Source organism: Malaclemys terrapin, chromosome 6 (assembly GCF_027887155.1).
Source record: "Malaclemys terrapin pileata isolate rMalTer1 chromosome 6, rMalTer1.hap1, whole genome shotgun sequence".
NCBI classification, from domain to species: domain Eukaryota; kingdom Metazoa; phylum Chordata; order Testudines; family Emydidae; genus Malaclemys; species Malaclemys terrapin.
Genome location: NC_071510.1, coordinates 28650959 through 28667399, shown reverse-complemented (window position 1 = coordinate 28667399; position 16441 = coordinate 28650959). Strand labels below are relative to the sequence as shown.

General features: G+C 43.0%; 1 protein-coding gene across 3 annotated transcripts in view; it reads left to right on the top strand.

Annotated features, from left to right (window-relative positions):
- Window positions 1–16441, top strand: part of PSIP1 (PC4 and SRSF1 interacting protein 1) — a 61871-nt gene that overhangs the window by 10682 nt on the left and 34748 nt on the right. For all 3 annotated transcript variants that reach the window (XM_054032545.1, XM_054032544.1, XM_054032546.1), the window contains exons 5-7: window positions 9930–10046; window positions 12188–12292; window positions 14485–14547. In XM_054032545.1, the coding sequence (XP_053888520.1) occupies window positions 9930–10046; window positions 12188–12292; window positions 14485–14547 (285 nt within the window). The remainder of the gene's footprint in view (window positions 1–9929; window positions 10047–12187; window positions 12293–14484; window positions 14548–16441) is intronic.

Below are 16441 nucleotides of genomic sequence, written 5' to 3'. Positions count from 1 at the left end.
TTTACAAGTGAATAACGTAGCTGAAGTTGAAGTATCTTAGTTCGAACTACAAGATACTTACCGTGGGTCCACAGGTGGCAGGCAGGCTCCCCCATCAACTCCGCGTACTCCTCTCGCAGAGCAGGACTACCGGTATCGAAAGCAAGCACTTCCGGGATCGATTTATCGCGTCTAGACAAGACGCGATAAATCGATCCCAGAAGATCAATTGCTTACCGCCAAACCCGGAGGTAAGTATAGACGTACCCTGGGTGTTGAAGGTTGGAAACATTGGCAGAACAGGGGTGGGAGCTCTGGATAGCTTATGAGCGATGCTACTGAGGGTGGGGATAGGCAGTGAAGGGCCTTAAAATAGACACAAGTAGTTAGTATTTGAGGTATCTGAGACAGTGGGGAGCCAGGGGAGAGATGCAAAGAGAGGTGATATGGTCTAAGTGACGAGCCAAGAGAATGATTTTGTAGCAATGTGCTGAAGTAGGGTAAAACTGCATTTGTCAAGGCCAGAGATGATATTGCAGTACTCAAGATGTGAGGAGATGAGGGAGTGAATGGACTTTTAGCTGTGTGGATGGAGAAGAAGCATCTTAAAAGATGTTAAGCAGGAAAAATCAGCAAGATTTAGATACAGCCTGGATGGGAGGATCTAGAGGGCCAAGTCAAAGATAACGCCCAGTTTAGAGATCTATGACAGGGAGGTTGTTGGTTGTGGTGGTGTCACTCGTCCTGGGAAGGTGTGGGGAAGGATTAGGCATGGGGACAGTGGGAGGATTAAGCACTCTGCTTTAGTCATTGTGAGCTTAAGATGACAGACATCCAGAAAGAGATGTCCGAAAGACTGAGATTTTAGATTGGAGAGAAGATGAGTACAGCGTATTGAGGTAGATCTGTGAGTTGTCAGCATAAAGATGATAGTTGAATTTGTTTGATGTTCAGAGATGTCTCTATTGTACTTTTCCCTGAAGTACTTTTTTTTTTTTTTTTTTCTCTTGATTAGCTTTTTTTCCCCCTGGAAGCTTTACTTTGTGCTATACTAAATGGCAGAAAACTTAATGCAGAGTTCAGGTTGCCAGGTGATAGCTCTTACCCTTCCAGAACATCAAGTTCAGCAAAACGCAGACTTCTTAAAACCAGGAAATAGAGTTAAGGTAAACACCTATGGAACCTTAACTCTGTCCCCCTGGAACTGTCAATAGCCATTGGAATGGCATGCATTCCAGCTGTTTTCACTGTTAAGTGTAACTGCTGAATGGTGGTGGAATAAGTTGGAATAGCTTGAAAGAGCTGTGATTGTGATAGGAGGAGATCTGCATTGGATTCTCCCCATGTGTTTATCAAAGGAAAGAGATATATGCACCTTGAGATTCCAGTCTCCATCATTTCGAGACAGGATTGTGTCAGTAGCAGGGCACTGGGATTCTCTTGCCATTGGTATTGTCAGTAGTAATGAAAGCAGTCTGTGGATTTAATGACAGGTTTCAGAGTAACAGCCGTGTTAGTCTGTATCCGTAAAAAGAAGAACAGGAGTACTTGTGGCACCTTAGAGACTAACAAATTTATTAGAGCATAAGCTTTCGTGGACTACAGCCCACTTCTTCGGATGCATATAGAATGGAACATATATTGAGGAGATATATATACACACATACAGAGAGCATAAACAGGTGGGAGTTGTCTTACCAACTCTGAGAGGCCAATTAATTAAGAGAGAAAAAAAAAAAACCTTTTGAAGTGATAATCAAGCTAGCCCAGTACAGACAGTTTGATAATAAGTGTGAGAGTACTTACAAGGGGAGATAGAGTCAATGTTTGTAATAAGAAGAACAGGAGTACTTGTGGCACCTTAGAGACTAACAAATTTATTAGAGCATAAGCTTTCGTGGACTACAGCCCACTTCTTCGGATGCATATAGAATTATCTCCTCATTATATGTTCCATTCTATATGCATCCGAAGAAGTGGGCTGTAGTCCACGAAAGCTTATGCTCTAATAAATTTGTTAGTCTCTAAGGTGCCACAAGTACTCCTGTTCTTCTTTTTGTGGATTTAATGATGAGTAGGAAAAAGTATAGGGTTAGGTAGTATCCTGTGTGCAAGTGTGAAGAAGCCTTAAAAAGATATGAAATCGTTAAATTTTACAAATGTGGTATTCTGTCAGGGGAGTGGACTCAGTGTTTGAGTGTAGGGCAAGTGAAATAATTCCTGTCCATTATAGTGAAAAGGCAGAGTGCAAGAATGTATGTTGTATAGACCTTTATTTGATCTCTATATTACCTGGTTTTCAGAAGTTTGAATTTTGCTGTACTTAGTTTGTGCCCTTCCAGAGCATAAACCTTAACTCTGCATTAATCAAGTTTTTTGCCTCATAATTTCCTAGGTTTTTTTTTAAACAAAAATATTTGTTGGTGGAAGTTTAGTGGTCATTAAGGCAGTTGTAGTTCTCAGCTAAGTTTGCAACAGATGTGCTCCCATGGCTAGGTAGTGATCAAAAGATGTAGCTTTTATATAATGCTTTTTATTAATAGATCTCAAAAAGTTTTGCATTATCCCCATTTTACAGATAGGAAACTGAGGCACAGAGAGTGAAGTGGCTTGCTTGCAGTCACTCAGCAGGCCAATGGTATAGGCAGTCACTCAGCAGGCCAATGGTATAGCTAGGAATAGTCCCATCCAGTGGTCTTTTTAGTAGGCCACACAATTGCTATGTGATTCCTCAGTGCTCCTGTCCCAATGTATATTTTCCTGAAATGCGGCGCCCTGAACTGGACACAATGCTCCAGTTGAGGCCTAGTCAGCGTGGAGTAGAGCGGAAGAACTACTTCTCATGTCTTGCTGACAACACTCCTGCTAATACATCCCAGAATTATGTTCGTGCTTTTTTTTTTGCAATAGTGTTACACTGTTGACTCATATTTAGCTTGTGGTCCACTATGACCCCCAGACCCTTTCCGCAGTACTCCTTCCGAGGCAGTCATTTCCCATTTTGTATGTGTGCAACTGATTGTTCCTTCCTAAATGGAGTACTTTGCATTTGTCCTTATTGAATTTCATCCTATTTACTTCTCTAGTTTGTCCAGATCATTTTGAATTTTAATCCTATTCTCCAAAGCACTTGCAACCCCGCCCACCTTGGTATTGTCCGCAAACTTTATAAGTGTACTCTCTCTATGCCATTATCTAAATCATTGATGAAGATATTGAACAGAACCAGAACTGATCCCTGTGGGACCCCACTAATTATTTCCTTCCAGCATGACTATGAACCATTGAGAACTATTCTCTGGGAATGGTTTTCCAACCAGTTATGCACCCACCTTATAGTAGCTCCATCTAGGTTGCATTTCCCTAGTTTGTTTATGAGAAGATCATGTGAGACAGTATCAAAAGCTTTACTAAAGTCAAGATATACCGCATCTACTGCTTCTCTCTTTTCGGCCCCCCCCCAAGGCTTGTTACCCTGTGAAAGAAAGCGATCAGGTTGGTTTGGCATGATTTGTTCTTGACAAATCCATGCTGGCTGTTACTTATCACCTTATTATCTTCTAGATATTTGCAAACTGACTGCTTAATTATTTGCTCCATTAACAGAAATTAAGCTGACTGGTCTGTAATTCCCTGGGTTGTCCTTATTTCCCTTTTTATAGATGGGCTCTATATTTTCAGCTTCTCACTCCCCTTCCTATCCCATTAAGCCAGTGGTTCTCAAACTTTTGTATTGGTGACCCATTTCACACAGCATGCCTCTGAATGCACCCCCTCTTTATAAATTAAAAACACTTCTTTTTTTATATTTAACGCTATTGTAAATGCTGGAGGTGAAGCAGGGTTTGGGGTGGAGGCTGTCAGCTCGCAACCCCCACATAAAAACCTCACGACGCCCAGTTTGAGAACCCCTGCATTAAGCCATTAATTGGCACTGTAGAAACTGCATACGTGTAAGACTTCGCTCCCTGCTGTCTGCCTTTTGCTTCTACATACACATCACAGGCCACAGCTTACTGGAGGGCTGCATGCTACCTTGGTTGTATAGCCCAACCTGCACATTTAGATGGGCCCTTCCTTCCCACTACTCACCTCCAGCTGGGACTCCTGCCCTTGCTTCAGCCAGGTTTTCCCAGCCATGCCCCAAGTCCACTGGGTCCACTCCTCCTCCAAATTGCTTCCCCAACTCTTGGCAGCCCCCACACTGGGGTGATGTGTATCTTTCTTTATTTTCTGGATTTTTAGATGTTTAATTTTTGCGCGTCCTTCCCCCCACATTCCCCCTACCCCCACCTCCATTCAGGCTCATGTGGAAAGGCAGAGAAGAGCTCAAACTCACCAAGACAGGGGTTCTCAACCTTTTTTTTTTTTCAGAGCCCCCCTCCTCCCCAACATGCTATAAAAACTCCATGGCCCAGTGGGGGAGGGGGAGTACTCTAGGCTTCAGCTGTGCGGGGGATGGGGAGCTTCTGTCCCTGTAGGGCTGGGAAAGAGCCTTGGGGACCCCATGGGATAGGAGGCTTGAGGCTTCTGCCCCTTGAGTTATGGAGGGTGAGATGGCTCAGGGCTTTAGTCCCACCGGGCTGGGGGGTGCTGGGCTTCAGCCCAACGGGGCAGCTTCTCCTGGGACTCAGGTGTGACATTGTGCAGTCTATAAGGTTTTATAAAAAATAAGTGAATATAATGTAACTGGGATATGCTTCATGCAAAAGGTCTCATTACAAAGCTTATAATCTGAGTATGATCATCCGATTTGTATAAATGTACCACTCTTGTATCTAAAACTAGAAATATAAAATATAACTCTGAGGGCCTATTGTAATTATGTAAAGTGTGGGCCATTAATGATGGTTTGGAATCTTGATGACTCCCATTAACAAGGACCATTATCCGCAGATAGCTGTGTTTACCTGTCAGTCTTCCTGTATATGTGTGTGCTGGCAAGTGGGCAATGAAGTCTTGCAGTGACATGTGATCATGTCACCTGAACTGGAATCCATCTTTAACCTGGTGCTTTTCCAGTGAGGGGGTGGAAACCCAGAGGGATAAAGGGTTCCCGTAGGGTTACCATACGTCCGGTTTTTCCCAGACATGTCCTGCTTTTCGGCAATCAAACCCCTGTCTGGGGGTAATTGCCGAAAAGCCAAATATGTCCGGGAAAATGCCGGCCGGGCACTTCCCCTCCCGCGGCTGCTCTGCTCCGCTCCTCCCCTCTCAGACTTTAAGAGCCGAGCTGCCCGAGCCAGCGCTACCGGCTTCGGGCAGCCCCCCCTGCCTCCGGACCCCGAGCCGCCGGCCAGGCACTTCTCCTCCCCGGCTCCAGCTGCTCTGCTCCGGCGGCGCAGGGTCCGGAGGCAAGGGGGGCTGCCCAAAGCTGGTAGCGCTGGCTCGGGCAGCTCGGCTTTTAAAGTCTGAGAGGGGAGGAGCGGAGCAGCTCAGCTGGAGCCTGGGAAGGGAAGTGCCTGGCCCGCGGCTCGGGGTCCGGAGACAGGGGGGCTGCCCGAAGCAGGTAGCGCTCGGGCAGCCCGGCTCTTAAACAGAGCCGAGCTGCCCGAGCGCTACCGGCTTTGGGCAGCCCCCCTGCCTCCGGACCCTGCGCCGCCGGAGCCCGGGAGGGGAAGTGCCCGGCTGGGGGCGCAGGGTCTGGAGGCATAGGGGCTGCCCAAAGCCCGAGCGCTACCGGCTTCACGGTTTGCCGGGCAGCCTTCAGACCCTGCGACCCCGGCTGGGCACTTCCCCTCCCGGGCTCCAGCTGCGCTGGGGAAGCGCCGGCCGGGGGCGCAGGGCAAACGGTGAAGCCGGTAGCACTCGGGCAGCCCTTTCCTCGTGGCTGGGAGTGGGAGGGAGGAGGGGGCGGGGTTAGGGCGGGGAAGGGGCGGAGTTGGACCGGGGCAGTGGGTGGGGAAATGGGCGGGGCCAGGGCCCGTGGAGGGTCCTCGTTTTTTATTTATTAGATATGGTAACCGTAGTTCCCGCCTTATGCAAAAGATATGTAAAGGGGTGGAACAGAACAAAGGGGGGAGAGGAGCCATCATGAAGAATTCCCTAGCTATCACCTGAGTTGGAACAAGAGCTGTACCAGGGGAAAGAATTGTGCCCAGGCCTGGAAGGTGTCCAGTCTGAGGAAAAGCTTACTGAAACATCTCTGAGGGTGAGATTATCTGTATTCAGTTTGATTAGACATAGATTTGCACATTTTATTTTATTTTGCTTGGTGACTTACTTTGTTCTGCCTGTTACCACTTGGAACCACTTAAATCCTATTTTCTGTATTTAATAAAATCACTTTTTATTTAGTAATTTACTCAGAGTATGTATTAATAGCTGGGGGAGCGAACAACTGTGCATCTCTCTCTCTCAGTGTTATAGAGAGCGAACAATTTATGAGTTTGCCCTGCATAAGCTTTATGCAGGGTAAAACGGATTTATTTGGGTTTAGACCCCATTGGGAGTTGAGCATCTGAGTGCTAGAGACAAGCACGTTCTGTGAGCTGTTTTCAGGCAAACTTGCAGCTTTGGGGCAAGTGATTCAGACCCTGGGTCTGTGTTGGAGCAGACGGGAGTGTCTGGCTCAGCAAGACAGGGTGCTGGAGACCTGAGCTGGCAGGGAAAACAGGAACAAGGGTAGTCTTTGCACATTGGGTGGCAGCTCCCAAGGGGGTTTCTGTGATCCAACCCGTCTTCTGTCCTTGTAGGACTGGGAAAGAGCCTTGGGAACCCCATGGGATAGGAGGCTTCTGCCCCTTGAGTTATGGAGGGTGAGATGGCTCAGGGCTTTAGCCCCGCCGGGCTGGGGGGTGCTGGGCTTCAGCCCAACTAGGCAGCTTCTCCTGGGACCCAGGGGCTCCAGCCCCTTGGGGGCCCAGAGCGGCCTTGGTTGGCCGAGCCCCTGAAACAGCTCATGGATCCCTAATGGGCCGCAAACCCCTGGTTGAGAACTGCTGCACCAAGAGGGAAGAGGGATCAGACCCCTGCAGAGGATAGGGCTCCTCTAGATCCTAGCAAACACATACAAGGTGAGAATTCTGGGCTGACAGGCCCCTCCATTCATAAACTCCCAACATCCCCTACTAGTCCTCATATCCCAATCCCTTCCCTCCCCTACACACATTCCCATTTACCCCAAACCCTTATTACCACCCATTACTGCACTTCAATAACTCCTTGCCTCCCATTGAGTACTCATGTAATTTATTTTCTTTTCAAAAAGTTTCAGAATATTTTGCTGTACTCATTTAAAAGAAAGCAACAACCCACAAACGAACAACTGTGAGGAAGTAGATTTTTCCCTATAATTTACAGTTCATTCTCAGATTTCTGCCCACAGTAGGTTTCAAACTTTAAAAGTTGAAGTCTAAGAGTCTATCATTAATCTCAATGATGTGTTCTCAGATGAAAGATTTCAGAGTAGCAGCCGTGTTAGTCTGTATCCTCAAAAAGAACAGGAGTACTTGTAGCACCTTAGAGACTAACAAATTTATTAGAGCATAAGCTTTCGTGGGCCACGAAAGCTTATGCTCTAATAAATTTGTTAGTCTCTAAGGTGCCACAAGTACTCCTGTTCTTTTTTCAGATGAAAGAGAATACCCACTGGAGATGAATACAGCCTGAAACAATAGCTCTGAGATGTGTGAACTGCATCAAGAGTCAGTGCTGGAAAGTTTCTGATGTGTGTCAAACACCCATTCTCAGCTCTTCATCTTAGTTTCAGCAGTGTTATTGGTGCCTGCTCTGAGCATGTCTGGTCTAAGCTCCCCACCCAGAGGGATAGGGTAGAGCTTCTACAGATCGCAGCTCACATGGGGGTAGGGAGAGGGGCTCAGACACCATCAAAGGCAAGCTCTGCCACCCCGAATCTGGCTGTCACGAGAGGAAGACAGGGATTTGAGTGTCAGACTCCCATAGATGGGCAGGGACCCCCAGATTCTGGCAGGCACACAGTAGAGACATGGAGCAGGGCTCAAACACCCCCTAGGTCGGCAGTTACCTCTGGATCACAGGAAGGGATTAGGGAGCATGGCTCAGACACCCACAGAAAAGCTACCCCCAGAACCTGGCTCACATGAGCAGGGAACAGATCATCATAGATGGGTAGGGGAGCTTCAGGTTGTGGTGCACACACAGAAGGGGAATGTGGGGCGGACAGGCTCCCCTACCCCTATTCTTCAGCCCAGTCCTCCTGTCACTTGCTCCTATATCCCTCCTCCCAGTTGTCACACACCCTCCCTCTAATCACCATGACCTCCCCCAAACCCTTTTCTCCTATTCACACCTACTCTTCACCACTAATCACCCTTTCCAGTGAGAATTTTCTTGTGTGGTGTATTTTCAAACAATAGGTTCAAGGTATTCTGAATATCCTGCTGTACTCAAATCACATCTGCTCCCCCTCTTTAAAATCCCTTTTGCTAGAGGTAGATTGGAGTATTATACCTGCCTTTTTACTTCAGATTTCTGCACTAGGTTGGATTTGAGCTGTGTGTGTGGGTTGGTGTTCGGATTCAAGGATTGTGATATTCCCTCAGAGCCTCCCAGGTCCTGTGATTAAAAGGGTAGTCTTCTGGATAGTTAGCCTTTGTCTGAATATGCTCAGATTAATCTATTAATCATACAAACAGGCCTGCGAGTCTTTGCAAGCACCTCACTGGAGAAGGAAACTCTTTTTGAAATAACATTTAAACTTGGTTTCCCTCAAAGGGGACCATAAATTCTGTTGGGGGTAACCTTGAGCATTTGAGACCATGGGACAGTGGTCTTGAGCCCTGGTTTGATCTATATCTGTGAGCACAAATAGGCTGGCAGAATTTGTCAACTTTAAGGAAAGCTGATTTCCTTTTTATGGGTGCTGTATCTCAGGATCCCCTGGGTCAAATGGCCCCAAATTTGAATAACTACCAAATCCACACCTCCTTTGAGATGCACTAAATTTCAAGGCAATTCAAGCAACTATAGGATTTTAGAGCACAGCTGCTCTGATAAAATTGAAGGAACTGGCTTGAATGTTCAGAGGGCAGCATTTATACTTAGTTGGGGATAGCTTCTAGCTGCTAGCATGGCAGCTTTGGGCTCTAATCCAAAACCACTGCCCTCAAGGGGGAAAAAATTAAGAGGGGCGTTCTACTCTCATACAGAGGATGCAAGTCCTAGGAGTGAGACTCGTGCACAATATTATCTACAGAGAAGCAGAATTAAAGGTAAGTGATTTTCTCTTCTCTCCTATTTATTTCCATGGTTCTAGTGCTATCCTTTCCACCTTCATTGCATCAAAGAATATTTTTGATTCATATGCCTTTCCTGAAAATAACCATTTGCTTTTAATTCACCTACTGTTGATAGCCAATCTTAGAAGTGGATCAGGTTGTAGCCAAACTACAAACTTTTATCTAATGCCACTTCATATAGCCCAAGCAGTTTTAAATAGTGGTCGTCAGTTTCTTGCGTCAGTTGTGGAATTACTAAATGGCACAATCACATGTATAAGGATGTGCAAGAAAATGCTGGTGGAGTATGCCTTATGTTCAGCAGGGCCTAGGAAATGTCACCCTATGGTGGAATTGAGTTCTGGTGTGCTAAGGATATTACTCAGTTGTATGTGGCTCAAAACTTTTCCAGTCTTTAATTAAATTTCAATGGAAACTTTTTAAAATCTTCCCTTGCAATGTTTGTTGTCTAAACACAACTTACTGCTAGTACATGGGAACCGTGAAAGTTATATTTGAAAGGTTTTTTTCATTGTCTCAGCTGAGAGAAATTTTAAAATTAGTTATAGTGGAAAAAACTAGATTTTAAAAAAAAATCAGTTCTAATAAGCTATGGGACTACTTAAAACACAGGTAAAGAAAATTTGATTTTTAATTTTAAACCCAACCATGCAACTTCAATGTCATTATTATTCATTACTTCAGTAAATTATTTGACTTCATAAATGTGGTAATATTTTTGTTTTAAAGTCCCATCCAACTGTTAACAACACTGTTAAAGAGACTGTTGAAGAAAGCTGTCAAGAGCCCACTGAGGAAAGTGAAGAAAAAGTAGGAACCAAAAGGAGAAAGTCTACAGTTCCCAAAGTAAGTGAATATATAAATTAACTGTTTTAGTATCTGTCTTGGAAATCTTTTCAGTTACAAATTTTAACAACACAATTTTACATATGTAGTTTAAATGAACAATGCAGTGGTGGTGTGACTAAGTCTTCCGTTTTCAGGCATGAACACTAACATTTGTCCTTATGTAATTACTATTATATATTAAGCCATTTATATATAATTTGAAACAGTTTCTTACAACTACAAATACTTAATTTTTTAAAAATAATAATATACAAGTCAGGTATTAAACAAGTCAGATATTCAAAATACATATCAGGTAAGTGGAACGAGAAATGATTGTCAAGACCTATGTCTGTTTCTTTAAAAAGTCTGTCTAGTTAAACCAGTGCAAACTCCTAATGTGGATGCCTATAAACTGACTTAACCCTTACTTATATCAATTTACTTTGTATCAATGTGTTACTATCAATAATATAGTATAGTTTCTAGTATAGATGAGGCTTCATTTTTGACATGTAAGGATAAGAGTATACATGACTTTTAAGAAGACAGACTGGATTTTTAGAGGGATACACTTCACTTTTGAAAACATTTCTTTCTAAAATTTCTACTTTTTAATTGCTGCTATAAATAATGTCTAATATTGGGGAGGAAAAGTATTAGTGTTTTCTAGTTCATTTAGTTTGTGGATTTGACATCACTTGTGTAGTCAGTTTTGCTGTATCCCCTTGTCACAGGGTCCACTCACCACATGTGGCGCCGCCTCCTGGCAGCTCTGGGGATTAGCTCTTGCCAGGCACTGCCCTCCTCTGGCTGTGTCTCTACCCATTGTTTCTTTCACACTACACTCCCAGAGCTGTAGCTTCCTGTTCGTGCCTTGGCCTTCTGGCCATGTCACTAAGTTCTTCCCCTTCTGGGGAATTCAAACCAGCTGTCTGCTGATCTCTCAATCACCTTGCGCCACTTCCCAGTGGCTGGCAGGGGAATCCAGGCCTGCCCTCCACACTGGGTTCCAGCCAGTAACAAGCAGCCAAGGTCTGTATGGTCCTACCCTTTGCTGCTGTTTTCCTGGGCTTCTTCCTACCTATCTGGCTTCCTCCTCTTTCTGGGTTTGCTAGCCCAAGCTTCCTTCTCATAGGGAGTGATTGTAAACTACTGCCTTGCAGTGGCCTGCTGCTCACAACTACTGGGATTTATACGGGCCCCTCCTGTTCCTACCCAGCTGAGCCCATTTCCAGTTAGTGGCCTGCTCCCTGTCTTCTTCCTCAAGGGTAGCCTGGGCAGTTAATTGGCCTGCCTAGCCACTATAACCCCTCCAAGCCTTGTGGAGTAGGCACCCCATCACACCCCTCTATAGTTAAGTTTGGTCTCCTTTGTTTGCGTGAATGTTTCATGTAGAAGAAAGGGAGCGGTTGCTTTAAAAAAAAAAATGCGGGCGGGGGGTGAGTGATTGTAAAACCACAAAATTAGGCTTGAAAAACTGTAGGGAATGATGGAGAGCAATCTTAACAAACAGTTTTGGGGTATGCCTCAAAAATGGAAGAAGTTTATATGCAGATTAAACTGACCTTGTTTATTAAAAACAATGAGGAGTCCTTGTGGCACTTTAGAGACTAACATATTTATTTGGGCATAAACTTTTGTGGGCTAAAACCCACCATCAGATGCATGGAGTGAAAAATATAGTAAGCAAAATATATATTATAGCACATGAAAAGATGGGAGTTGCTTTACCAAGTGGGGGGGGGGGGTCACTGCTAACGAGCCAATTCAATTAAGGTTAAATTCAGTTGAATTGGCTTGTTAGCATTGACCCCCCACTTGGTAAGGCAACTCTCATTTTTTCATGTGCTATAATATATATTCTGCTTACTGTATTTTTCACTCCATGCATCTGATGAAGTGGGTTTTAGCCCACAAAAGCTCATGCCCAAATAAATATGTTGGTCTCTAAAGTGCCACAAGGACTCCTTAGTCTGTATCAGCAAAAACAACAACATGGCTACCACGCTGAAACTTGTTTATTAAATTATTTCAACTAAAGGTGGAAAGCAACTTGATAGCAATGAGTCTGTTGCAGCTGCTGGCCTTTCAAGTTCTTTTAGATTTCGGTTAATATAAATTGTGAAATTTAGCGACTTTGGTTTTTCTATTTACAGTTATCTCCAAAACAGGATAATTTGCCCACTGAAGATGAAACAGAAGAAAAAGAGATGGATGCTGCAAAGGAAGAAGATGTCCCTTCAGAAAAACCCAGTAGTGAAGTATGTGGGATGTTTTTCTTTCTGCCTCAAGCAGATGTTTGAAATACTACATGCAAATTTCTCCTTCTTTTATACACATTTATTTTAGGCCCTAATACAGGCTTAAGTATTTCCAGACTCTGTAGTAAAATAAATGAATAAGGAAACCTAAAATGTTCATTTGTAACTAGGGCTGGTTTGAAAACAGGAATTCCATTTTACAAAAAATGGAGGTTTTAACGTTTAGTTTTGTTTCAGTACAGAAGGAAACCAAGACCTGTTGAAAACCGAGAGAGAGTCTCACACATATCATCCCAGAATAGCCAGCAGTCGGATGGTTAGGGCGCTCACCTGGGATGTGGTACACCCATGTTCAGGTTCCTGCTTCATCTGATTTGGGATTTGAACCTGGTTCTTCTGCATTCCACTGGGCTGTTGGCTGTTTTGAGGCCTTTCTCTCCCTTGATTTGACCAGAAATTTCATGATGGGTCTGAGAAATCTTCCTGACAAAAGTTTCATCAAAACATAAGATGCTTTCAAAATTTCTGTTTGGACAAATCTATATTTTCTAACAAAAAACACTTAATTGAAAAGTTTCTGGCCAGTTCTAATTATGGCATCCTTTTTAAACATCTCAGATTTTTAGCAAATATATCAAAAAGAAACACAATGAAGCAGCCATTATTATTTCTTTTGTGATACTCAGATTACAAGAACAAACATGTCATAAATGAGGTCTTGATATATTTTGATGTACTGCTGAAATATATTCAGTGACTTGATGTATTTTTTTTAACCTGTTTAATTTAAATTCAGAGTGCCTGCTAATTCTTATCTGGATTATTATTGAACACGAGCTGAAGTTCACTTTGATTTTTAATTTTTACAAAATTTAAATCAAGAAAAATACAAAACATTTTGAGTATCTCTTAGAGAAAATGAAAAAAAGTGGCATTAATGAGAAAGGTGCATGTGTGTCAAAGGGCCGGAGAGGGTTCAGAGGGCAGTGGCAGAGGTTGGGGGAGTCTTGGCTGGAAGTGGGAGGCTTTACCTGAGCATCAGGCAGCTTTGGCCCCAGGAGGCTTCTTGTTACTCAGCAGCTTTGGCCCATGGATCCCCTTACTGGGCTCCTTGCGGCTGCAGGTTTTGTGCCTACTGTGAATCATGTGTGTCTTTTCAGATGACATGAGCTCTGGTGGTGTGGTATAAAACCTTGCAAATTCACCTCAGTTGTGCAGCACAGCAGAAGCCGAAAGCTAGGTGTATCAGAAAGCTAGCCAGCTGTATACCAAATGAGTACAGCAACCAGCTGCATGACACAACACATTGCTAAATAAAACTACAGTGCTGGCATGGTCAGACAAGTAGTGTTCACCATTATGGCTGAAAGTGGCCAGGAGATTGCATTTCGTTGCTTGGTCATTTTCTGACTCCCAGCAAATATTGTGATGACCGTTTAAAACTGAGACTTTTTTTAAAGTTTTTGGCATACCACTTACAACAAGTGGAGTAGTATGTGTACCACAGTTTGAGAATACTAAATTCTGAAGAAACGCAGCAATTTAATACTGTACTACAAAGATTAAGTCTAAATACAAATATTCTAAATTTGCTGTAGTCACTAACAGAATAATCATCTGACCATGTCTCGGGAGTGGCTTAAAATGTAAGGTCAAGTTCTGCTTAAATGTTTATATAATTGATTGAAGTCAGTGGGAGTTAAGAACGTGTATCTGATCGCAGACTTTGGCCCTTAATTATTAGAGTAAATATCAAGCCACGTATACAAGTTGGGTAAGGTTAATTAAGCTAATGTATGTATCTCACTCAATACACACTGGGAAACAAACACATTAGAAATTGAATGTAGATGTGACTTGGTGAGTTCAATAAAATATGGCCATACATATTAAACAAAATCCTAATTAGTATTTAATTTGCAATTTACTAAAGTTCGGAACAAGCCATTATACCTTTATCTGTCTCTTTGAAGAGGTGTGTCACTGATTCTTAATCCTCTACTACAGTTTTAGAAAGAAACTTAAATTGCCTAATATTGATACTTGATAACAGATACCTTCATGTGTGCATAGAGTCTTTCACTAAAATACTGTATGGACTAAAGGCTATGGTAAAATGATCATTCAAGCATCATAATAACTTAAACTAACTCTTTTATGTTTTGTTAACATTCTAAGTGTTACTTTTTCAGGGTGTGGTGAAAGCTAATGATGTACCTGTTCCAAAAGTTGCTAGAAGAGGGAGAAAAAGAAAGGTAACAATATACTTAATTTTTCTACTTTATCAATCATTTTGTGATGGTGGCTTTCCTATTGGATTCTCACATTTTTTCAATAACAAATTATATTCCAATCAAAATTAATCTTCATTTGATTTTTGAATAAATTCAAAACTGTACAGCAGTATATCAGCAATTTATTCACTTAACAAATCCCTTTAGAATACAATGAAAATGCTAGTAAATCCTATAGTCCAGAAAAGCCCCCTTTCATTGGAAGCTTACAGAAAAACTGAGTACCAAATTCAAGTTTTTTAGATCTAAGGAATGTCTTCAATATGATTATCTATCTCCTTGAGATTGACATAGATCAGAGAAAGCAAGAGAGATGAGACTGACTAATCTTTTGTTATATTGTGGCTCCGTTATTATAGTGGCATGGCAGTGCTACTGTAGTTAAGGTTGTGTCATGACTTCTGGGTTAGGGTTAGCAACCCAAATTTGGGGTCATTTGAGTCAGGAATTGTGGAGATACAAGTCCTGAGATACTAGCCATTTTTCAAAAAGTTTCTAGTGGGCCTTTTTTTGCACAAAGCTAATGCTCAAAATGTCTAAATGCTCTCATTGGGTGTCTTCCACTACCTTGGGTAAAAACTGATCAACTGAGGGTAGGTCTACACTTACCTCCGGGTCCAGCGGTAAGCAATCGATCTTCTGAGATCGATCCCGGAAGTGCTCGCCGTCGACGCCGGTACTCCAGCTCGGCGAGAGGAGTACGCGGCATCGACGGGGGAGCCTGCCTGCCGTGTCTGGACCCGCGGTAAGTTCGAACTAAGGTACTTCAAATTCAGCTACGTTATTAACGTAGCTGAATTTGCGTACCTTAGTTCGAAGTGGGGGGTTAGTGTGGACCAGGCCTAAGTCTTTGGGGACCCCAAATTGTGACTAGTATTTAAGAACATGTTCACTTATTTGCTTGCGTAAATATGCAACCTGGAAGGATTACAGTGCACACTTGCCAGTAAAGGAAAAATAAATGAGGGTTTCTGTGCAACCACTTTATGCTTGCCTGGATAGTTGGAGGGATCGTGTTGATGCTCTTTTCCTTGATGAACACACTGCCACTGATGTTTTTCGTCTTGTGGGAGGAAAAGGAAGAGGTGCATGTGTACCTTCAAGATGTATTAGGCATTATTTCTATACAGAATTGTGTAGGTTATGTCAGTAGCAGGACATAAGACTTTTATTACTGAGGGTATTGTCAGCAATGAGGTGGAATATGGAAGAATTCTAATGTTTTAATGATGGTGAAGTGAAAGTGTAGGTTGAGATGGTATCCTATAAGTGTTAAGGGGTTGTAAAAGTCTGTGAATTTGTTCTTAAATTGTACTAATGGTATTCTTTCTGGGTAGTTGGCTAAGTGTGTGTGTGTGTGTGTGTGTGTGTGTGTGTGTGTGTGTATGCTAGGATCTGGAACCTCCTGAATCTTCCATGAGTTTGTGCATATTGAGGCATTGCTCGAAGAGGGCATGGGCAACCTCTTCCTTTTTTTGGTCCTTTAGTAATGTGAGGTGGAAAGATGGAATCCTGTGAGTGAGAGTGGATTGTAAAAACTGGAGAAGAGCGTGTACATTTCAGCAACTGGTGGCAGAATATCAGTATGTGTGTGAATTGGGGCATTACTGAAAGGGAACAATTTAGTTTGCATGGGCAACCTTAACTGCATTTCCTGGTTTTCAGAAGTTTGAGTTTTACTCAACTCAACGTTCTACAAGGGGACAACATACTACGAAGCAACTTTAACTCTGTGTTAATGCATTAATGTAGGGTTTTTTTTTTTTCATTTGAATTCATATTGGTGAGCACTTACTTGTACAAGTAGTCCAGATAAAGTCAATGGAACTATTTGTGAGCAGTCACCAATAAAAGT